This window comes from Myotis yumanensis, unplaced genomic scaffold (assembly GCF_028538775.1).
Source record: "Myotis yumanensis isolate MYYU_CA2020_CCGP unplaced genomic scaffold, mMyoYum1.0.hap1 SCAF_1, whole genome shotgun sequence".
Classification (NCBI taxonomy): domain Eukaryota; kingdom Metazoa; phylum Chordata; class Mammalia; order Chiroptera; family Vespertilionidae; genus Myotis; species Myotis yumanensis.
In genome coordinates, this window is record NW_027223752.1 from 106,133,004 (window position 1) to 106,157,510 (window position 24,507).

At 43.1% G+C, this 24,507-nt stretch overlaps 1 protein-coding gene across 1 annotated transcript in view; it reads left to right on the forward strand.

Annotated features, from left to right (window-relative positions):
* Positions 1–24,507, forward strand: part of CCDC7 (coiled-coil domain containing 7) — a 180,018-nt gene that overhangs the window by 119,087 nt on the left and 36,424 nt on the right. Inside the window, exons 10-11 of the mRNA XM_070415866.1 lie at positions 11,987–12,017; positions 12,454–12,543. Of these exons, the coding sequence (XP_070271967.1) occupies positions 11,987–12,017; positions 12,454–12,543 (121 nt within the window). The remainder of the gene's footprint in view (positions 1–11,986; positions 12,018–12,453; positions 12,544–24,507) is intronic.

Consider the following 24,507-nt stretch of genomic DNA (forward strand, 5'->3'; position numbering starts at 1 on the left):
AAAACTTCAGAACTGTAATAATACAAGTATTATAAACATTGCAATTTGATTATATACATTTGTTTTGCACTTATTTAAAATTTTTTGAATACAAATTAAAAAATATTTTTTTTAGTTAAATTTTTTGCTTGGGTCTGCATTTTCTATATTCAGTCAGAGAAATTGAAACAAAATTTATTGTTCAAAATTCACAAAACTATCTTATGTTAAGGAAGTGGAAATAATTAAGCTGTCAGATTTTTTATTTTTTATAAGTCATGGCATTTATACCTTTGAAGTCATTGGTGCTTAAAACTACACTAAAACTTTTAGAACATACTGAATTTATTGAACTTCTACCAGGTGGCTGAGTGCTTAGGTCAAAATCCTAAATCAAATTAGTCTGAGCAAAAGACATTTTATTACTAAGATTATGGGTAGTTCATTGAGCCTAATGATAGCAATATGGCTCGGTATTAGAAACAAGTATAAACCAGAACTTGAACACTATCAAGATACTTTTCAAAACATTTTTATTATTATTTTGTATTAGTTTTAGCTGTACAGCTTGGTGGGTAAACAACTGTATAATTTACAAAGTATTCCCACTGATATTTCTATTACCTTTCTAGCACCACACATAGTTATTATAATATTTTTATGCTATACTTTACAACCCCATGACTACTTTGTAGCTATCAATTTCTACTTCTTTAAAAAATAATTTTATTGATTTCAGGGAGGAAGAGAGAGAGAGAAACATCAGTGATGAGAGGGAATCAACACTGGGCCCAATTTCTACTTCTTAATCCCTTTACCTCTTTCACCGGGCTCCCAATCCCCATCATCTCTGGCAACTATCAGTCTGCTTATCTGTGAGTCTGTTTCTGTTTTGTTTGTTCATTAATTTTGTTCTTTAGATTCCACATATAAGTGAAATCATATGGTATTTATCTTTCTCTGACTGAATTATTACACTGACCATAATACCCTTGAGGTCCATGCTGTTGCAAATTGTAAGATTTCAAATATTTTTATGGCCAAGTAACATTCCATTATATATATACCACAACTTTTTAAAATGTTTCTTTTAAATATATATATATATATTTTGTTTCTTGATTTCAGAGAGGAATGGAGAGAGAGAGATAGAAACATCAATGATGACAATCATCAATTGGCTGCCTCCTGCATGCCCCCTGCTGTGGATTGAGCCCGCGACCCTGTGCCCTGATTGGGAATCAAACCCGACCTCCTGGTTTATACATTGACACTCAACCACTGAGCCTCATTGGCATCACTACACCACAATTTTTTAAATCCACTCATCTACTAATGGGCTTGCTTCCATATCTTAGCTATTGTAAATAGTGCTGCAATGCACATATGGGGTGAATATATTCTTTCAAATTAGTTTTTTTGGTTTCTAATATGAACTAATTACTGGGTCATAGGAAGGTCCATTTTTATTTATTTATTTTTTTATATTTTTATTGACTTCAGAGAGGAATGGAGAGGGAGAGAGAGATAGAAACATCAATACAAGAGCGAATCATTGGCTGCCTCCTGCACGCTCCCCACTGGGGATTGAGCCCACAAACTGAGCATGTGCTCTTGACCAGAATTGGACCTGGGACCCTTCAGTCTGCAGGCCGACTGAGCCAAACCAGCTAGGGCCCCATTTTTATTTTTTTTTTAAGAAACTCCATACTGTTTTCCATAGTGGCTGTACCACTCTGTATTCCCATGAACAGTGCACAAGGGTTCCCTTTTCTCTGAATCCATGCCAACACTTGTTTGTTGATTTATTGATGATAGCCATATGACATGTGTGAGGTGATATCTCATTGTGGTTAATATATGACAAAGGAGGGAAGAATGTACAGTGGGGTAAAGTCAGTCTATTCAATAAATGGTGTTGTAAAATTGTACAGACACATGCAAAAATATGAAACTAGAACACTTTCTTATACCATACACAGAAAATTCTCGAAATGGACTAAAGACTTAAATGAAAGACTCAAAACTATAAAACTCCTAGAGGAAAACATAGGCAGTGAAATTTCTGACATATCTCTTAGGAATACTTCTTATGATGTATCTCCTTGGGCAAGGAAAACAAAACAAAAAATAAATAAATGGGATTACATCAAATTAAAATGTTTTTGCACAGCAAAGGAAACCATGAACAAAAGGGAAAAAAACCTACTGAATGGAAGAAGATATTCGTCAATGATACATCTGGTAAGGGGTTAATATAAAAAATTCATAAAGAACTCATACTACTACTCAACAACAACAAAAAATCCCAATATATTCAATTAAAAAATGGGCAGAGGACTTGAATAGATACTTCATCAGAAAGGACATACAGATGGCCAATAGACATATGAAAAGATGCTTACGACCCCCCTTTTTTTCTACTCCATACATGAACGTTATTTTCTCCCATTGCAGACCCTTTCTTTCCATTTTTTTTGGTTAATTTATTTTTCCCATAGGTGGGAAGCCATCCTTGATTGCTGATAATTCCTAAGGTTTAATCTTTCAGCTTTAGTCACTGTGAGGGGTAGTACTGAATAAGTCTATAAGTGAGAATATCTCTAGTTCAGCTAGAACAGGTACCTATTTTTGGACCAACCAACTCTAGTCAAATTATATTGATTCAGAGGGGTGAAGGAGGGGATTCTCAAAAAAAGGGGTGAGGTCTATTTCTGAAATACTTAGTAATGATCAGAGTAAGGGGATGAAAGTCATGTTAATATAGAATAACATAAAGAAAAAAGGATAGTATTTTATTATTATGCATGAATTATACAGTGGCACAATAGGGTAATCATGCTGGTTTTGGGGAGAGCTAATAGACCTATTCATGAGGATCTGGTCAAGTTGTTGGTCTAACTGTTGATCTGTAGTGAAAGGGGGAAATGAAAAAATAAGTATATATCCAGGGGACCTTGAAAAGTTCTTCCTTTATTTATGGGACAAATTGGGGTTCCAATTAAAGATTGGATTATAAGATGGTTTGTGAAAGCATCCTATCTAATAATAGACAAACATGGTAATTGACTGTACCTTTGCTACGCCTCCCATTGGCTAATCAGCATGATATGCAAATTAACCGCCAACAAAGATGGCTGCTAATTTGCATACTGCAGGCAGGCCGGGTCAAAGCCATCCAGTCTGCCCTGCTGCCATCCAGGTTTGCTATTTGCCACGTGGGGCGGTAGGGCGGGACAGGGACATCCTGCCTGCCCTGCCACCATCCGGGCCTGCTATCTGTGACCCAGGGCGATGGGCATCCCGTGTGTGACCTAACCTGGGGTGGCCAGGCAGGGCAGCAGTGATCGGCTGGCCCGCCCTGGAGTCCCATGTGCGACCCGACCCAGGGCGGTGGGGTGGAACTGCATGGCTCCTCTGTCACCCCAGCTTCCTCATCACAGCTCCCTTGGGGGCCTAAGCCTTTAGTCGGACATCCCCCGAGGGCTCCCTGGCTGCCAGAAGGCTGTCTGACTGCAAGCTTAGGCCTGATCCCCTGGGGAGTGGGCCTAAGTCGACAGGTGGACATCCCCCAAGGGGTCCTGGACTGCAAATGGGCACAGGCTGGGTTGAGGGGCCCCCCACCGCCCTAGTGCACAAATTTTTGTGCACTGGGCCTCTAGTACTACAGAATGCTGAAAGCTGTAGTACAGTGTTGGTGATGAAATCGTCAACATTGGTGAGAACACTGCCTATCATCAGAATCATGTATAGTCCTGATGGGAAAGCAGGCCTTTTAAGAGATCCATCATGTTATCTCTAAGAACGCATAGGGTCAGAAGTGAGGTTAGCAGGCTGTTTTATCCTTCCACTTGTCTTTAGCTCAGCTACATGTGTCATAGGAAGTTATATAAAAATGGAGTCATATTATCTCCAACTAGAGGCCCAGTGCACAAAATTTGTGCACTCAGGGGGGTCCTTCCGCCCAGCCTACACCCTCTCACAGTCCAGGAGCCCTGTGGGGATGTCTGACTGATGGCTTAGTCCCGCTCCCACAGAAGCCAGAAGTCAGACATCCTTAGCGCTGCTGTGAAGGCAGGAGAGGGTCCCACCACTGCTGCTGGGCTTGCCAGCTGTGAGCCCAGCTTCTGGCTGAGTGGTGCTCCCCCTGAGTGATTGGGCCAAAACTGGCTCTCCAACATCCCCCGAGGGGTCCTGGATTGTGAGAGGGCGTAGGCAGGCCGAGGGACCCCACAGATGCATAATCAGGGTGGGAGAGAGATGAGGGAGGTTGGCCAGCCAGGGAGGGACCATGAGAGGGCTCCATGGCATGTCTGGCCCATCTTGCTCAGTCCTGATCGGCCAGATTCCAGCAGCAAGCTAACCTACCAGTCTAAGTGTTTTCCCCCTGGTGGTCAGTACACTTCATAGCGACTGGTCAACCAGTTGACTGCCCCCTGGTGGTCAGTGCATGCCATAGTGACTGGTCAACTGTCTGCCCCCTGGTGGTTAGTGTATGTCATAGCGAGCGGTTAAGTGGCCTTAGCATATCATTAGCATATTATGTTTTGATTGGTTGATTGGCTGACTAGACACTTAGCATATTAGGTTTTTATTATATAAGATGTGGCAAATTTAAAGTTGTTGAATGAACTTAAGTGGCCAGCTAGGGCACTGGCAAGGCACAAACATCCATCTGATCAAAAATATAATGACAGAGTCTTCACACCATTAAAAAAACTAAATTTAATGTTGATTACAGACCTAAATGTAAGAAAACAAAATTATAAATATAGGGAAATGCATTTCATTCTATCAAAATTTGAAACATCTTGTTCAAAAAATGAATCAAAGTTTAAAGATAAGCCATGGACTAGGAGAAAATTATTGTGCACATACAAGACAAAGGAATGATAATAAGAATATATAATTCCATAAAAAGGCAAACAATTCTCAAAAAATAGGCAAAGTATATATAATTTAAGGAAGAGACAAAAATGGCCAGTAAACATTTTAGAAGATGCACAATCAGAATTGTTATCTGGGAAATGCAAAACAAAATAGCAACAATCTAATCTAATAAAAGACAAATAGGGTAATTAACAGTACCTCCGACACTCTTCCCATTGGCTAATCAGGGCTATATGCAAATTAACTGCCAACAAGATGGCGGCCAGCAGCCACACAGCTGAAGCGAACATGAGGCTTGGTTGCCCCGGTGATGGAGGAAGCCAAGATTCCCCGCCTGCTGCCGCCCGGCTCTGAGCTGCACTCTAAGAAACAATGTTGCAATTATAGAAGCTAAACAAACCCCAGATACCTGCTTTCAGCAGAGGAGGCCTCAGAGCTGGAGCTGCAACAGTGTTTCAATTATAGAAGCCAAAAAAACCCCAGATACCTGCTTTCAGCCAGCTGAGACCTCAGAGCTGGAGCCCGGCCTCAGAGCTAAAGCCAGCTCTCAGCTTCTATTTACCTTCTATGGCTGTCAGCTCCAGTGACAGCCATAGAAGGTAAATAAATTCCAGAATAAAAAAAGAAAAGAAAAAAAGGAGAGGTTGGGAGCTTCAATCACCCACCAGCCTGAAAGAAGCCCTCAGCCCCCCACCCAGACTGGCAAGGCACACCAGTGGGGACACCCACCCTGAAGGGGGTGTGACCAGCTGCAAACAGCCATCATCCCCTCATCCAGGCTGGCCAGGCACCCAAGTGGGACCCCCGCCCTGATCCGGGAATCCCTTCAGGGCAAACCAGCCAGCCCCCACCCGTGCACCAGGCCTCTATCCTATATAGTAAAAGAGTAATATGCAAACTGACCCTAACAGCAGAAAGACTAGGAATGACTGGTCACTATGACACACACTGACCACCAGAGGGCAGATGCTCAATGCAGGAGCTGCCCTTTGGTGGTCAGGGGGATCTCACATGAGGAGCTCTGCTCTGCCACAAGCCAGGCTGATGGCTGCCAGTACAGCGGTGGTGGTGGGAGCCTCTCCTGCCTCCTCAGCAGGGCTAAGGATTTCCGACTGCAGTTTAGGTCTGCTCCCTGCTGGCAAGTGGACATCCCCTGAGGGCTGCCAGGCTGCCAGAGGGATGTCTGACTGTCAGCTTGGGCCCAATCCCCCGGGGAGCAGGCCAAAGCCAGCAAGTGGTCATCCCCTGAGGGGTCCCAGACTGGGAGAGGGCACAAGCCAGGCTGAAGGACCCCCCCCCCCCCAGTGCACAAATTTTTGTGCACCGGGCCTCTAGTACATTTAATAAAAAGAAAGAAAAAAAATAAAAATGAATCTTGTTGCCTATGTTTTCTTCTAGAATTTTTATGGTTTTATGATTTACATGTACGTCTTTTATCCATTTGAGTTTATTCTTGTGAATGGTGTAAGTTGGTGGTCTAGATTTATCTTTTTGGTATGTATCAGTTCAATTTTACCAGCATCATTTATTCAAGAGACTGTTTTTACTCCATTATATTCTCTTCACTCTATTTTCAAATATTAATAGAACATAATGGTTTGGGTTGTTTCTGGGTCGCTGTTCTGTTCCATTGATCTATATGCCTATTCTTATGCCAGTACCAGGCTGTTTTGATTACAGTGATTTGTAGTATAGTTTTATATCTGGTATTGTGATCCCTTCAAGTTTGTTCTTGTTTCTTAAGATTGGTGTGGGTATTTGGGGTATTTTTTGGTCCTATACAATTTTTTAGAATATATGTTCTAAATCTGTGAAATATGCCGTTGGTATTTTAAGAGGGATTGCCTTGAATCTATAGATTGCTTTAGGTAGTATGGACATTTTAATTATGTTAATTCTACCAATCCATGAACACAGTATATTCTTCCACTTGTTTATATCTTCCTCTATTTCTTTTTTCAGTGTCCTGTAGTTTTCCAAATACAGGTCTTTTATCTCTATTACCTGGGTTAAGTTTATTCATAAGTATCTTAATATTTTTATTGTAATGGTAAATAGGACTGTTTTATTCATTTCTCTATCTGAGAATATATTATTGGCGTACAAAAATGCCACAGGCCCTAACCGGTTTGGCTCAGTGGATAGAGTGTCGGCCTGCAGACTCAAGGGTCCCAGGTTCGATTCCATTCAAGGGCATGTACCTTGGTTGCAGGCATATCCCCAGTAGGAGGTTTGTAGGAGGCAGCTGATAGATGTTTCTCTCTCATCGATGTTTCTAATTCTCTATCCCTCTCCCTTCCTCTCTGTAAAAAATTAATAAAATATATATTTAAAAATAATAAAAAATGCCACAGATTTCTGGGTGTTAATTTTGTATCCTTCTACATTGCAGAAATCATTATTCAATCTAGTAGTTGTTTGGTGGAGTTTTTAGGGTTTTCTATGTACAATATCATGTCATCTCCAAATAATGACAGTTTTACTTCTTCTTTCCAATTTGGATGACTTTTATTTCTTCTTTTTATTTGATCCCTGTGGCTAAGCCTTCCAGTACTATGTTGAATACGAGTGGTGAAAGCAGACATCCCTGTCTTGTTCCTGTTCTTAGGGGAAATGGTTTTAGTTTTTGCCCATTGCATATGATTTGATTGTAGAGTTGTCATATTTGGCCTTTATTATGTCTAGGAATGATCCCTCTAATCCCCTTTGCTGAAAGTTTTTATCAAAAATGGGTGTTAGATTTTGTTGAATACTTTTTCTGTGTCTATTGATATGATCATGTGATTTTTGTCTTTCAATTTGTTTATGTCATCTATTGACTTGTGGACATTGTACCAGCCTTGCAGCCCTGAAATAAATCTCACTTGATCATGGTGTATCATCTTTTTAATATATTGCTGGATCCAATTTGCTACATTTTGTTGAAGATTTTGGGTCTATGTTTATCGGGGATATTGGCCTGTAATTCTCTTTTTTGGTAGAATCTTTATTTGGTTTTGGAATTAGGATAATGCTGGCCTCATAAAAAGAGCTTGGAAGTGTTCCTTCCTTGGGATTTTTTGGAATAGTTTGAGCATGATAAGTGTTAGTTCTTCTTTGAATATTTGGTAAAAATCCCCTGTGAAGCCATCTGAACCAGCACTTTTGTTTGCTTGGAGTTTTTTTAAATTACTGCTTCAATTTCATCTCTTGTATTTATGTGTTTGCTAATATATCTCTTCAGGAAAGGGAAACAAAGGGAGAAAATAAACAAATGAGACTACATCAAAATAAAAAGATTCTGCATAGTAAAGGAAACCCTCAACAAAATGCAAAGGGAGCCCACTATATGGGAGAACATATTTGCCAATGATACATCTGATAAGGGGTTAATTTCCAAAATATATAAGGAACTCATACAACTTAACAAAAGAAAGACAAACAATTCAATTAAAAAATAGTCAAAGGACCCAAAAAGACACTTCTCCAAAGTATACATAGAGAAGGCCAAAGACATATAAAAACATGCTCAAAGTCACTAATCATCTGTGAGATGCAAATCAAAACAACAGTGAGGTACCATCTCACACCTGTCAGAATGGCTATTATCAACAAATCAACAAATGACAAGTGCTGGCGAGGATGTGGAGAAAAGGGAACCCTAGTACACTGCTAGTGGGAATGTAGACTGGTGCAGCCACTATGGAAAACAGTATGGAACTTCTCCTTGACCCAGTGATCCTACTTCTAGGAATATATCCTAAGAAACCTGAAACATCAATCAGAAAGAATGTACTAGTATGCACCCCTATATTCATAGCAGTGCAATTTACAATAGCTAAGATCTGGAAACAGCTCAAGTGCCCATCAGTAGATGAGTGGATAAAAAAGCTGTGGCACATCTATACCATGGAATACTATGCAACAGTAAAAAAGAAGGATCTCTTACACCTTGAGACAGCATGAAGGGATCTGGAGAGGATTATGTTAAGCAAAATAAGCTAGTCAGAGAAAGACAAGTATCACATGATCTCACTCATATGTGGAGTCTAATAAACAAAAAAAAAATCTGATGAACAAATAGATCCAGAGGCATAGAAACAAAGATCAGACTGATAAATCTCAGAAGGAAGGTGGAGGTCAGTGGGTGGGAAGAGATTAAACAAAGAATTTATATGTATACTAGAGGCCAGGTGCACAAATTTGTGTACAGGTGGGATCTGGCCAGGCCACCCTGATTGGGGCTGATTGGGCTAGGCTGGCTGGGGGGAGGGGATGTGGGAGGTTGGCCAGCTGGCGCCACCATCCACTGGGGTGGGTGAGGGGTTGATTGGGGGCCGGGCCTGCCAGAGGGAGGGGCCACAAGTGATTGGTGGCTGGCCCCGCCCCCTGGTCAAACTCCTGGTTGAAGGGACAATTTGCGTATTAGGCTTTTATTATCTACACTAATAAAAGAGAAACATGGTAATTGGCGTACACCGCTACCCTTCCCATTGGCTAATCACGGGCAATATGCAAATTAGCTGTCAACAAAGATGGCGGTTAACCGCCAACCAAGATGGTGGCTAATTTGCATATTGCCTGCAGGATGGGGCAGCGCCATCGTGCCTGCCCCTCCACCATCCAGGCCTGCTATCTGTGACCTGGATGGTGGGCGACCCAACCCAGGGCTGGCGGGGCATGACCGCAGCTGTCCCCTACTGGCCAAGACCCCAACCGGCTCTCCCACCAGCAGACCGGGGCTGGCCTGGCGGCTTCGGCTCCCACCCGCAGTCACGCCCCCCAGACCCACTGCTGCCAGCAGACCAAGGCTGGGGAGGCAGAGGCCCCCAACCCGCTCCCCCTGGCAGACTAGGGCTGGGGAGGCGGCTGCTGCAATAGCCCGCACTAACGCCCCAACTGTCTGATTGCCCCCGACCCGCTCCCGCTGGCAGACCAGGACTGGCGGGTAACCCTGGACCCGCATTGCCCCGAGCAGACTTGGGCTGGTGGGGCGGCTGCGGCGCATCCGCCCACAGTCACGCCCCCAACCCGAGAGAGCGGGGAGAGGGTCGGGGGAGGGGGCAATCGCCCTCACTCACGCCCCCAACCCGCTGGCAGACCCGGGCTGGCGAGTTGCCCGGGACCCGCATTCCCAGGGCAGACCCGGGCTGGCGGGGTGGCTGCGGTGTCTGCGTGAGTGAAGGTGATCACCCCAAAACCGCTTCCACTGGCAGACCGGGGCTGGCGGATTGCCCTGGACCCGCATTCCCCTGTGTGCACCTGCCCGTGGGATCACAACCGAGATCACGAGCAGGAAAGGGTGGCCTGCAGCCAGCCCCTGTGTGCACCTGCCCGTGGGATGCAGCAGCGATCACGGAGCAGGAAAGGGCAGTCTGCAGGCAGCCCCTGTGTGCACCTGCCCGTGGGATGCAGCAGCGATCACGGAGCAGGAAATGGCGGCCTGCAGCCAGCCCCTGTGTGTGCCTGCCCGTGGGATCGCAGCCGCGATCACGGAGCAGGAAAGGGTGGCCTGCAGCCAGCCCCTGTGTGCGCCTGCCCATGGGATCGCAGCCGCGATCACGGAGCAGGAAAGGGCGGCCTGCAGCCAGCCCCCCTGTGTGCCTTTTCCTAGGTAGCCCTGGGGATCCCACAGTAGGGAAGGGCGCCCCACCCTGGCCACAGCTCAGGGGAGAGTACAACATGCAGTGGAGGCCAGGAGCCTGAGTGATCAACAGAGAGGGGCGCCTGCTTGAAGCCTTCAGGATGTGGCTGGTGGTAGGCCTCCAGCAGACTCGCGTACACACACACAGACACACAGCGCCTACTCTGAGCTTCCAATGTGGTTGGGAGCAGACCACCAGTGGACACACACACCCAGCAACTGCTCGGAGCCTATGTGGTGGGGCTGGGGGCAGGCCCCCAGCAGACACACACACACACACACACACACACACACACACAAACACACACGGGGACGGCTTCACCGAGCCTCTGCTGCCAGACTGTGGCCATCAGTAGGACATCCACTGAGGGCTCCCAGACTGAGGGGCAGGCTTGGCTGAGGGAACCCCATCCCCCAGTGCACGAATTTCGTGCACCGGGCCTCTAGTATAGGATAAGCATAACCCTTGGAAACAGACAATAGTATGGTGAAGGCCTGGGGTATGTCATGGGGTCAGGCTAATAGGGGGTCAGTGGGGGAAAAAAGGGTAAATATATATATTATATATTACTTTTAACAATAAAGGTAAATTTAAAGAAATGTATCTTGTTGGAGCCATGGCCAGGTGGTTCAGTTGGTTTGGGTGTCATCCTGTACACTAAAATGTTGCAGGTTCTATATTTGGTCAGGGCACATACTTTGTAGGTTTGATCCCTGGTTGGGGTGCATATGGGAGCCAACCAATGGATGATGTATCTCTCTCAAACTGGTCTCTCTCTCTCTCTCTCCTCTCCTCTCTCCTCTCTCTTTCTCAAATCAATAAACATATCTTTGGATGAGGATGAAATATAATGTATCTTGTTAAGTAAAAAAGAAAGAAAGAAAGAAAAAGAAAGAAAGAAAGGAAGAAAGGAAGAAAGAAAGAAAGAACTGCTATTTAAAATAAATGAGTTGATATATGTTTAGCAATATAAATAGATCCCAGAAATTGTGTTAAGTGAAAAAAAATAAGTTGAGAATATTTAGTGATGTCATTTATGTGAAAAAATACAAGGGACATCCAAACCAATAACAAAAATTGTAGAATCTAATAGGTTCATGCAGTATTTACAAATTCATGGAACAGTTCTGGAAAGATATACAGCAATCTAATATCTCCAGAGCAAGGGCGTAATGTCTGGCCCTCAAACTGTATAAGGCCCACAAAATTATATGGTCTGGCCTTGCCAAGACTTTAGGGGTGAGTTAATTAAATGTTTGACCAAATATAGCAGGCTAATTTTGTATGGCCCACGAATGATATTATAAATATCCAAATGGCCCTTGGCAGAAAAAAGTTTTCCCACCCCTCTGGGGAGAGCATTGAATTTTTGGAATGGTAGTCAAAGTATAGTCTAATCTTATCTGTTATACTTAAATTATTTTACAAAGAATATGTATAAGTATGTCACATAAATAAAACATAAAATTATATATATTTTTATTTTTTTTCAGAACTAGGAATGATAAAATTTTGTTAGAAACTGTAAGTATGGCACTCTCAATTTGAAATTGTACTTTGTCCTTGTTGTTAATGGATTCTAGAAATTGTCAGAATATGTCATCTTAAAGATCCAATGATTAATTAGTTTATTCAAAAGATTTCTATACATATGTGAGCTGGAAAGCTTTTTTTATTTTTTTGATTTTACTAGACCTTATTATCTCTCAGAAATACTTCACTGATGAATACTTAACTGTAATATCCTTTAGTTTTCTAAACTTTAATTCATTGTCACTTCTAGTTCCTTTTGCCTATTTCTGCCTCAATTACAACTTCCCATTACAGATTAGTACCAATGGTTCATTCTTTTCATGATTTAATGAAGACTTTCTTACTTTAATAATTAAGTACTCAAATAAATTCTCTATATTGATATTTTGCTTTTCATTGTTACTAAAATTATAATATTTGTTTTTAGAAATACAAACAGATGCAAAATGATTTCCAAATGTTATCAGAGAAGAAATTGATGCTGGAAAGTGAACTAGAAAAATTGAGGATTATAGAGGTTAGTTAAATTTTAGTGACTGAAAATGGAATACAGTACCTGAAAAGCCTTATTATATTAAAAAAGGAATAAATATATATTTAAATGTTTTATTATACATTTTCAATATTTATAATTGGTAACATTTGTATTTTAAAACTTAAAAAATGCTGTATTTAAATTATATTATTTATGAAAACCAAAAGAATGCTATAAAAAATAGACTAAATTTTAAACATTCTGAAAGACATTTCTAGACCAAATATTTACCTTTATTTAAAATACCAATCAATTAAGGTTTTCAAATACATCTTAAATGCATTTTATTGTATTTTATTGTATTCTTTGCAATTATATAATGTGTGTCCCAGTTCATTAAACCAAATAGAGAGAATAGAAGTATCCAGCATAAAATTTGTTTGCTAATTTTATCCACTTTGCAATTTTTATAAAGCTTATAAATTTCAAAATGTAGACAACAAAGTCAAATGGACTGGAAGCAAATTTTTACTAACTACTTAAAACCATAGGATGTATGTTTTAACATGAAATCAACATAAATTGAAGGAAAATACTCTTTCTTAACTGTACTAATGGTGGTTACCAAATAATGTTTCCTTACCAGATGAGGAAGCAGAAGTAGTACCAGGAGGTTTTCTACTTAATCAGTTAGAGAAGTAGTGATCCTAGACAGGTGTCAAATATAAGGTCAGGACTGTCAAACACATCCAATTAGGAATAGTTCCAGTTAGGTATAGTTCCAACTAGAAATAGAAAATAAATAAATTAATTAAATAAAAATAAAGTAGTAAATTATTTTATATATATATATATATATATATATATATATATATATATATATATATGACCATTACAACCGAACTACTGGAATGACCAGCTGGTAGCTGTGACACACACTGACCCAGACCTTGCTGCTGGTGCCCTGATAGCCCCAAATCTGGTTCACCCACACCCCGGACCCAGACAGGAGGGAGGAGGGAGCCTGATTCCTCACGGAATCGGCCGTTGGTTTGCTTGCTGTGGGGGCCAACCTCCCATGGTCTCTTCCCCCAGCACACTGGCCCCCTGATCAGCTCCGATCACTGGCCAGGCCGAGGGACCCCACCTGTGCACGAATTCATGCACCGGGCCTCTAGTATTAAATAATTGAGTAGTGTGGCCAAATGTAAGCATTTTGCAACACTTAATCATGCGCCATAACATCCACATTTAAAAACCACAGCAACACCTTTAGAGTGGGTTTCTGTTCAAGATGGCTGTGTAGGTAAATACTGTGCACACCTTCTCCCACACCGCATCAAAAGTACAAAAAACCATCATTCAGAACTGCCTGAAGTTTAGCTAAACAGAAATCCTTATAACTAAGGATATACAGAAGAGGCCTCATATTTATTAGTAGGAGGGTTAAATATGTGGAATGGGCTGGTCCCACACTCACATGTGTGGGTTACAAATCAGAAGGGATATCTCGGATGTGGAGGTCCTCCCTGATGAGGGAGGGGTCCCAATGCTGGGAAGAGAAGTCCCCATAAATTCTGGATGTGAAAACTAGTGGGGACTGTGGCTGAGTAAGACAGGAGGCTGCTTGAGTCCCAGGAGTTCCTCCTAATGTTAGGGCCTGCACATGGACTTACTTGGATTCACTCACTCCAAACTCTAGCACTGCAATAACAACTTGAAAAGCACCAGGAATATATGGGATGGAACTGAATTGTCTATCAAGGGCTGGAGGGACAGCATTTTCTCAGACAGAAGTGCTGACAGAAACCATTATTCCTTTCCTAAGCCCTCCCCAAACAGAGTTGGCAGGCAGATGCCATATTTGAATCTCTATCAACCTGCCCTGGCCTGGTGATTCCCTGAGACTCTACCTCACTCAATTTGCAGGCCTACAAAAGCTGCTTTTCCATTCACATGGCCTTTATTGGCTCATGATCTGGACTTTCCTAAAATCTCTGAAGTAACATCTTGCCTTTGGATGCCTTGGACTGCTTACTAAGCAAGCCCTAGGCCCAGCACTAGCTACAACTGGCCTTGGTTTGCAGCTTGGCCTCTTTTGGGCACCTCCGAACCCAGCAAAACTAGCAGCCATCTGCAGATCACTTTGTAGCTCATGCCTAGTGGCCCTGGATAGGGCACAGGTGGTGGCTGACCTTTCCTGTATTTCTCCGGAGGCCCCACCTTGTAGAGAGCTTCAGACTTCAACAAAGCACCACCAAACCATTTCCACAAGCAACACAGTTAAGGGACAGACTCAATGAGCACCATAGCCCTGCTGAAGCCAGTTCTGCTCTGTCAGCCCATGGTAGTTGTAGCCAGTCCTTGCTGCCAATTGGACTGGAGATAGATCCCTCCCCTTGATGTACCATTAACAATCAAGGCTTAACCACAACAGAAAGGTGCACACAGACCATACAAGGTGGGGGGTGTGCACCTGGAGTGCCCAGGTAAGGTGAATGGGGAGGCTGTGCCACTGTGCCCTACAGAAAACCTACTATATTAGGCCACTCTATCAAGACCAGGAGATAAAGCAGCTCTACCTGATACATAGAAACAAACACAGGAGGAAGCTAAATGACTTGATCAAGAAATATATCCCAAATGGAAAAAAAACAAAGAACAAAACTCCAGAAAAAGAACAAAACAAAATGGAGACAAGCAATCTATCAGATGCAGAGTTCAAAACACTGGTTATAAGGATACTCAATTATCTCAGTAAGAACTTCAACAAAGAGATAGAAAACATACCAAGGAGATACATAGAAAAGCACCAGTCAGAAATGAAGAATACAATAACTGAAGTAAAGAGTACATTACAGAGAGTCAATAGTAGAGTAGATGAAGCAGAGAATACCACATAAGAACAGAAAAGAAAGAAAGAAAAGGAATTTCAAAAATGAGGATAGTTTAAGGAGCTTCTGGGATAACTTTACATAATCATTAAAAATTGAAGGTGAAGTAAAGAGCTTCCAAGACAAGCTAAAAGCTAAAAGAGTTTATTACCACCAAACCAGTATGATAAAAAAGGTTAAATGGTTTTCTTTTAGAAAAGGAAAGGAAAAAAAGAGGAACATAGTTAGAAAGAATAAAATGGTAATAAATATATACCTATCAATAATCACTTTAAATGAAAATGGGTTAAATGCTCCAATAAAAAAAAGACATATAGGCCTGAATGGATAACAAAACAAGACCCTTACGTATGCTGTCTATGAGAGACTTCAGATTGAAAGAAATATACAGATGAAAAGTAAAGGGATGGAAAAATATTTCATGAAAATGGAAACAAACAACAACAACAACAAAAACCCAGAAAGCTGGGGTAGCAATACTTATACCAGACAAAATAAACTTTAAAACAAAAGCTATAATAAGAGACTCAGAAATACCCATCAATTCCACTTCTGGGTATTTATCTGAAGAAACCCTAGATACTAAAGTGAAAGGCTAAATACATATATTTGTTCATTGCACCTATGTTTACAATAGCCAAGATATGGAAGAAACATAATTGTCCATGAATAGATGAATAGATAAAAATGTGGTGCATACATACAATGAAATATGACTCAGCCATAAAAATATCTCACTATCTCCAACAACATGGGTAGACCTAGAGGTTATTGTGCTGAGTGAAATAATTCAGATAGAAAAAGACAAATGCCAGATCATTTCACTTATATGTGGAATCTAAAAAACAAAATAAATGAATGAGCAAAACAGAAACAGACTCATAGATACAGAGAATATGTTGATGGTTGCTGGATGGGAGGAGATTTGGGGGACAGGTGAAAAAGGTGAAGGGATTAAGAAATACAAATTGGTAGTTACAGAATAGTCATGGGGTTGTAAAGTACAGCATAGGGAATATAGTCAATAATGTTGTAGTATCTATGTATGATGTCAAATGAGTTAACTAGATTTATCAGGGTTATTACTTAGTAAGTTATATAGTTGTCTAATTACTGGGTTGTCCACCTGAAACTAATACAATATTGTATGTCAACTGTAATTGAAAAATTAAAAAAATATTAAAAAATTGTGGGGCTTCTTAGATAACTCGAAGGTGCTGCAGCAGTTTCTGGTTTGCTTTCTTGTATTGTTTCTTTAGGTTTTGTGTGTGGAAACATAAAGAAGTATAGAAACATGAAGGAAAAATATGGAAGGATTATGTCTACATGTATAGTAGTAGTATTATATCCCAAGATATCTATGAGGATAAAACCCAAGATATCCTTGAACCCAGGGGTGCATATATTCTTTCCAATTCATGTTTTCAGTCTTCTTAAGATATATTCCTAGAAGTGGGATCACTGGCTCAAATGGCAGTTTCATTTTTAATTTTTTAAGGAAACTTCATAGTGTTTTCCATACTAGCTGCACAGTCTGCATTCCCATCAGCAGTGTACTAGGGTTCCCTTTTCTCGAAATTCTTTCCAGCACTTGTCATTTGTTGGTGTGTTGATGGTAGCTATTCTGACAGGTGTAAGGTATATCTCATTTTGGTTTTAATTTGCTTTTCTCTGGTGATTAGTGATGTTGAACATCCTATCTAATAATAGACAAACATGGTAATTAACCATACCTCCGCTACACTTCCCATTGGCTAATCAGGGTGATATGCAAATTAACTTCCAACAAAGATGGTGGCCAGCAGCCAGGCAGCTGAAGCGAATATGAGGCTCGGTTGCGCCAGTGATGGAGGAAGCCAAGGTTCCCCGCCTGCTGCAGCAGGGCTCTGAGCTCCAGTCTCAGCAACAATGTTGCAATTATAGAAGCTAAACAAACCCAGAAACCTGCTTTCAGCCAGCCAGCCTTGGAGCTGGAGCCGCAACAAAGTTTCAATTACAGAAGATAAATAAATCCCAGAATAAAAAAAGAAAAAGAAAAAAAGGAGAGACTGGGAGCTTCAGTTGCAGGCTTGGCCCGCCTGAAAACAGCCCTCAGCCCCTCATCCAGGCTGGCCAGGCACCCCAATGAGGACCCCCACTCTGAAGGGGGTGCGGGCAGCCTGAAAACAGCCATCAGCCCCTCATCCAGGCTGGCCAGGCACCCAGGTGGGGACCCCCACCCTGAAGGGGGTGCGGGCAGCATGAAAACAGCCATCAGCCCCTCACCCAGGCTGGCCAGGCACCCCAGCGGGACCCCCACCCTAATCCGGGACACCCTTCAGGGCAAACCAGCCAGCCCCCACCCTTGCACCAGGCCTCTATCCTATATAGTAAAAGGGTAATATGCAAACTGACCCTCACAGCAGAAAGACTGGGGATGACTGGTCACTATGACACACATTGACCACCAGGGGGCAGATGCTTAATGCAGGAGCTGCCCTCTGGTGGTCAGTGCGCTCCCACATGGGGGAGCTCTGCTCAGCCACAAGCCAGGCTGATGGCTGCCAGTACAGCGGTGGTGGTGGGAGCCTCTCCTGCCTCCTCAGCAGCGCTAAGGATGTCCAACTGCAGCTTAAGTCTGCTCCCTGCTGGCAAGTGGACATCCCCCAAGGGCTGCCAGAGTGCCAGAAGGATGTCTGATTGCCAACTTAGGCCCAATCCCCTGGGGAGCAGGCCTCAGCCAGCAGGTGGTTATCCCCCGAGGGGTCCCAGACTGAGAGAGGGCACAGGGCGGGCTGAGGGACCCCCCCCCCCCCCCAGTGCAGAAATTTTTGTGCACTGGGCCTCTAGTCTTTTCATAAGTCTCTTGGACATCTGTATGCCCACTTTAGAGAAGTGTCTATACAGGTCCTTTGCCCATTTTTAAATTGGATTGCTTGTCTTCCTTTTGTTAAGTTGTATGAGTTCCTTATATACAATTTACAATAGCTAAGATCTGGAAACAGCCCAAGTGCCCATCAGTAGGTGAGTGGATAAAAGAGTTGTGATACATTTTAGAGAGGAAGGGAGAGGAGGAGAGAGATGGAAAAACACACACACACAAAGAAATAGATATTCTATGTTCATGGATTGGAAGAATCAATATACTTAAAATATCCATATTATCCAAAGCAATATACAGTTGTAATGCAATCCCCCATCAAAATCCCAAAGGAATTTTAAAGAGAAATAGAGAAAAAAATCATCAGATTTGTATGGAATAACAAAAGACCCTAAATAGCCAAAACTATCCTGAAAAAAAGAAGAATGAAGTAGGAGATATCACACTCCCTGACTTCAAATTATTATTGCTTTTGTTATGATTAATTCTCACCCAAGGATACATTTCCATTGATTTTTTTATCTTTATTGTTGAGCGTATTACAGATACCCCTCCCCCAATTTTTCCCCTTTGCCACGACCACCCAGTTACTGCCCCACCCCAGGCCTTTGCCACTTGATTGTCTGTGTAGCAGTGGCAGGCCCATACATACATGGATGTTGATTTTCAGCAGTGGGTCTGGATGCACCTGTCTGTGGCCTTGGGGTGCTGGTTCAGGGCTGTTTCCTGCAGACTCCTCTAAAACAGCACAAGGTCCAATCTTAAGCACCAAGAAATGCCCAGCTGAGCAGCATGCAGAGATAGCTACCAGCTCCTCTGCCAGGAGCAACAGAACACATTCCAGGATTTCCCACACCAACAGACAGATGCCCAACACACACACCCACACACACTCTCCCTGAACATACTCACCCTCTAACACTCTCACCCTCACTCCAGTCCTGCATGCTATCAGGCAGGCGGGCAGGTGAGTGGTTAGGAGCCAGCGGTCCCAGATTGCAAGGGGGATCCCAGATTGGAGAGTGTGCAGGCTGGCTGAGGGACCGCCCCCCCATCCCATGCATGAATTTCGTGCACCAGGCCTCTAGTCAATGATAAGAGAGAATCATTGATTGGTTGCTTCCTGCACATCCCACACTGAGAACTGAGCCTTCAGCCAGGCTTGTGCCCTGACAGGGAGTCAACCATGACCTCCTGGTTCATAGATTGATGCTCAACTGCTGAGCCATGCTGGCTGGGCTAGACAACCAATTTTAATAATCAAAAGACACATTTGACTTCTAGCCATGTCCACCAAATGGTAATTGGTAGTTTCCTGTGTCAGTTAAGGGTTTTATTATTATTACTAGAGGCCTCTTTGCACAAAATTAATGCCCCAGGGGGGTCCTTCAGCCCAGCCTGTGCCCTCTTGCAGTCCGGGACCCCTCGCTCCTTACCGCCTGCCTGCTTGCTGCTCCTTAGCATTGCCACAGAGGTGGGAGTGCTTGCAAGCCATGAGCTCAGCTTCTGGCTGAGTGGTACACCCCTATGGGAGTGCACTGACCACCAGGGGGCAGCTCCTGCATTGAGCATCTGCCCCCTGGTGGTTAGTGCACATCATAGCAACTGGTCATTCTGGTCATCTGCCATTAAGGTCGCTTAGGCTTTTATTATATAGACTAGAGGTCCAGTGCACAAAAATTTGTGCATTTGGGGGGAGAGGGGGGTGCCCCAGCCCGGCCTGTGCCCTCTCGTAGTCTGGGACCCGTCGGGAGATAATGACCTGCTGGCTTAGACCTGCTCCTGGGTGGCAGAGGGCACGCTCAATCCCTAGGTGCAGCCCCTGGTCAGGCTCAGACAGGGCCGATTGGGGAGTTGGGCCACCGCCCCGTCATGCACAGAGCAGGGCAGATTGGGAGGTTGCGATGCCACCCCCAGTCACGCTCAGGGTAGGGCCAATTGGGGGTTTGGGGCACCGCCCCCGTCACACTCAAGGCAGGGTTGATGGGGAGGTTGCGGCGCCACCCCCTGTCACGCACAGAGCAGGGCCAATCAGGGGGTTGGGGCTCTGCCCCCTGTCACTCACAGAGCAGGGCCAATCAGGGGGTTGGGGCGCTGCCCCCTGTCACTCACAGAGTAGGGCCGATAGGGGAGTTGGGGCACTGCCCCCTGTCACACACAGAGCAGGGCAGATCAGGGCATTGGGGCGCTGCACCCTGTCACACTCAGGGCAGGGCCAATGGGGAGGTTATGGCTCTACCCTGTCACACACAGAGCAAGGCCTGTGGAGGGGGGTTGGGGCGCCACCCTCTATCACCAACAGAGCAGGGTCGATTAGGGGGTTGGGGCGCCGCCACTGTCACACTCAGGGCAGGGCCGATGGAGAGGTTATGGCTCTACCCTGTCACACACAGAGCAGGGCTCATGGGGGGGGGGGGGCTTGGGGCGCCACACCCTGTCACACACAGAGCAGGGCTGATCAGGAGGTTGGTGCGCCACACCCTGTCAAACACAGAGCCGCAGGGCGTTCAGGGGCCTGGGGAGCTCCCCCCTATCAGGCACAGAGCAGGGCTGATCAGGGGGTTGGGGCGCCTTCCCCTGTCAAGAACAGAGCAGGACAGATAGGGAGGTTGTGGCCCCGCCCCCTGTCACACACAGAGCCACAGGGCAATCAGGGGGTTGGGGAGCTCCCCCCTGTCACACACAGAGCAGCAGGGCGATCAGGGGACTGGGGAGCTCCCCCCTATCAGGCACAGAGCAGGGCTGATCAGGGGGTTGGGGCACCTTCCCCTGTCAAGAACAGAGCAGGACAGATAGGGAGGTTGTGGCCCTGGCCCCTGTCACACACAGAGCTGCAGGGCAATCAGGGGGTTTGGGCGCTGCCCCCTGCCACGCTGATCCCGGTGCCAGGAGCCTTGCTGCTCCGCTGATCCTGGTGCCGGGAGGCATATTACCCTTTTACTATATCGGATAGAAGCCTGGTGCACGGGTGGGGGCCGGCTGGTTTGCCCTGAAGGGTGTCCTGGATCAGGGTGGAGGTCCCCACTGGGGTGCCTGGCCAGTCTGGGTGAGGGGTTCAGGGCCGTTTTCAGGCTGGCGGGTGACTGAAGCTCCCAACTGCTCCTTTTTTTCTTTTTTTTTTTCTATTCTGGGCCAGCTTTAGCTCTGAGGCCTTGCTGCTGAAAGCAGGTTTCTGGCCTTTACCTTCTTTATTTGATACAATGTTGCGGTCCGGCTGGCTGAAGCCCAGCTGACTGAAAGCCGGTTTCTGGGGTTTTGTTTAGCTTCTATATTTGCAACATAGTAGCTTAGAGTTGCAGCTGAGAGGCTGGCAATCAGGCGAGGAACATTGGAGTTCACCATCACTGGAGCAAGCAAGCCTCCCTGTTCGCTTCAGTGCATGCCTGCCAGCTGCCATCTTGGATGACAGTTAATTTGCATAAGGATATGCTGATTAGCCAATGGGAAGGGTAGCGGTCGTATGCTAATTACCATGTTTCTCTTTTATTATTGTAGATTGTTGTTTTTTTGTAAGTAGGAGAAACTGACCCTCACTATCTAAAGCAAAATAATTTTTGGACAGGTAACTCAAAGAATTAAAGAAAAATTGAAAACATATTTGGTGAGGGATAGACCTAGGGCAGTTCTTGGAGTCAAAATAATAGAAGTTCATGGACAGACACTACATCTGTTATTTTAGGGAATTTTCAGAGAGGGAGCTTATGGCTATTGCCCCCCTCTCCCCTGCCCCATCCCTTTGTTTACTGGTTTTGGAATTACTCATTTCCATAATAGACAATTCTTAGGTGATTATATCTTACTGACCTTGCTTGGGTCACATGTCAGCAGGAAAATTTGAGATGAGGGAGGTGCAGAACCCTCCTAAAATGTGGTGCTGTTTCTTAATACAAGGGTAAAAGGATACTGGGCACAAATACCTGGTGTTTATTGTACTTGGTAAAGTTTCCCTAATTACTATCTTATCTCTTATTCCAAGTATCAACAAACTTTTACTCTAAAGGGCTAGATAACTATCTTTTGAGGCCACACCATCTCTATTGCATCTACTCAGATCTGCTTCTGTAATATGAAAATAATCCCAGACAATACATAAATGAATGAGCAGGGCTGTGTACCAATAAGAACTTATTTACAAAAACAAGCAGCAGGGCAGATTTGGTGTACAATTTGCTGACTCCTTATTAACTCTGTTTCTGCTATCACCTGACTTTCTACTTTAGCTTCCTAATTGGATCTCCTAGAAGCATATGCTGTCACAGGAAAATACTATTGCTTAAACAAAATTTGTTTTTGCTCTTTCAATTCTGTTTCATTGTCCTTGTCTTTTCCTACTCCAATGTCTGAGATCCTTGATGATTAAAAATTTAGATTAGGCCTGATTTTTTATAGGGCAAGTCAACCTTCCTTTTTTTTTTTTTTAATAAGAAATTATTTATTATATGTGTATGTAATGAAATACTTCTCAACCCTAAGAAAAGATTAAATACTGCCATTTGCAACCACATGGATGGGTCTTGAAAATATTATGCTAAGTGAAATAAGTCAGACAGAAAAAGTTAAGAACCATATGATTTCACTCACATGTGGGATATAAAACTGAAAGCAATAAATGAACAGACAAAAACAAGTGAACAAAAACTCACAGACACAGACAAAAGTATGGTGGTTACCAGCGAGAAGAGGGGATAGTAAAGGGTAAAGGGGGTCAAATATATGGTGACAGAAGAAGGTTTGACTTTGGGTGGTGGGCACACAATGTAATATACAGATGACATATCATAGAAATATATACTAGAAACCTATACAATTTTATTCACTAATTTCACACCAATAAATTTAATTTAAAAATAAGATTTTTTTTGGCTTTTGCACTTTTATATAAATTTTAGTGTTAAATGTCAAATTCTATCATTGCACTGAATCTGTACATCAGATTTACATCTAGGATATCAAGACACATCTTTTTGTTAGTTATTAAATGTTTCCATTTTTGAAGGTTTTCTTTAATTTTAATGATAAATGCTTATGGTTTTCTTCTTAAGCTTTCACTCGTTTTTAATCTTAGGTGCTTCATATTTTTATGCTACTTTAACTGCTATCTCTTAAAAGATATTTTTAACTATTGATAGAGAAGTACAATACTTTTTTTGTATGTTGAATTTGCATCCACAAATCTAGTTACACTGTCATATGATTAGATTTTTATTTCTTACTTATATAATCAAAGCTATAGATAATGATAACCTGACTTTTCTTGCTTTATAACTTAATATTTTCTATTCTTTTTTTTAATTGCATTGCTACACTGGCTGTAATAGTATTGAATAGATGATGAAAGCAGGTATTTTTCATTTTTCCTAATTTTAAGGGGAATATCTTTCTCTCTCTCTCTCTCTCTCTCTCTCTCTCTCTCTCTCTCTCTCTTTCTCCCCCCTCATCCTCACCCCTTCCCTACCCTGCTCCTTCTCTCCTTCCCTCCTGTTTATCAAATTAAGGGACTAGTCTTCTTTACATAATTTTCTAAAAATATTTTGTATGCTCCACAAAATTCTTCCAGCCTTTGCCCTCTGCTCAATTACAAATCCACGTCTAAAATGTTTAGTTGTAGCCGAAACTGGTTTGGCTCAGTGGATAGAGCGTCAGCCTGCAGACTGAAAGGTCCCAGGTTTGATTCTAGTCAAGGGCATTTACCTTGGTTGCGGGCATATCCCCAGTAGGAGATGTGCAGGAGGCAGCTGATCGATGTTTCTAACTCTCTATCTCTCTCCCTTCCTCTCTGTAAAAAAATCAATAAAATATATTTTTAAAATGTTTAGTTATGTATTATAACAGCACCCCATTTCCAGGTAGAAAAATCTGTATTACTTTATATTGGCTGCTCAATTGGTTGCTTTACTGGTTACTTTAGGGTTGACGGTCTTGTTTTTAATGAATGCAGTCATATTCAAGTGACATTAAATCACTTCACGTACGTGAACCTTAAAATAATAGGCTTTCATTTCTCCCTTTCCAGCCTTTGAGCTATTGTTTTCGTACACATCATATGGCTTACTACATATAATATAAATTGCACAACACATTGTTATTAGTTTTTCTGTAAACTATTACCTTTTTAAAAAAATTCTTTATTGTTTAAAGTATTACATGAGTCTCCTTTTTTCCCCATTGACCTCTCCCCTGCCACCTCCACCCCCAAGCGGAAGCCCTTTTAAAGAGATTTAAAAAACAAGAAAAACAGTCTTTATATTTACT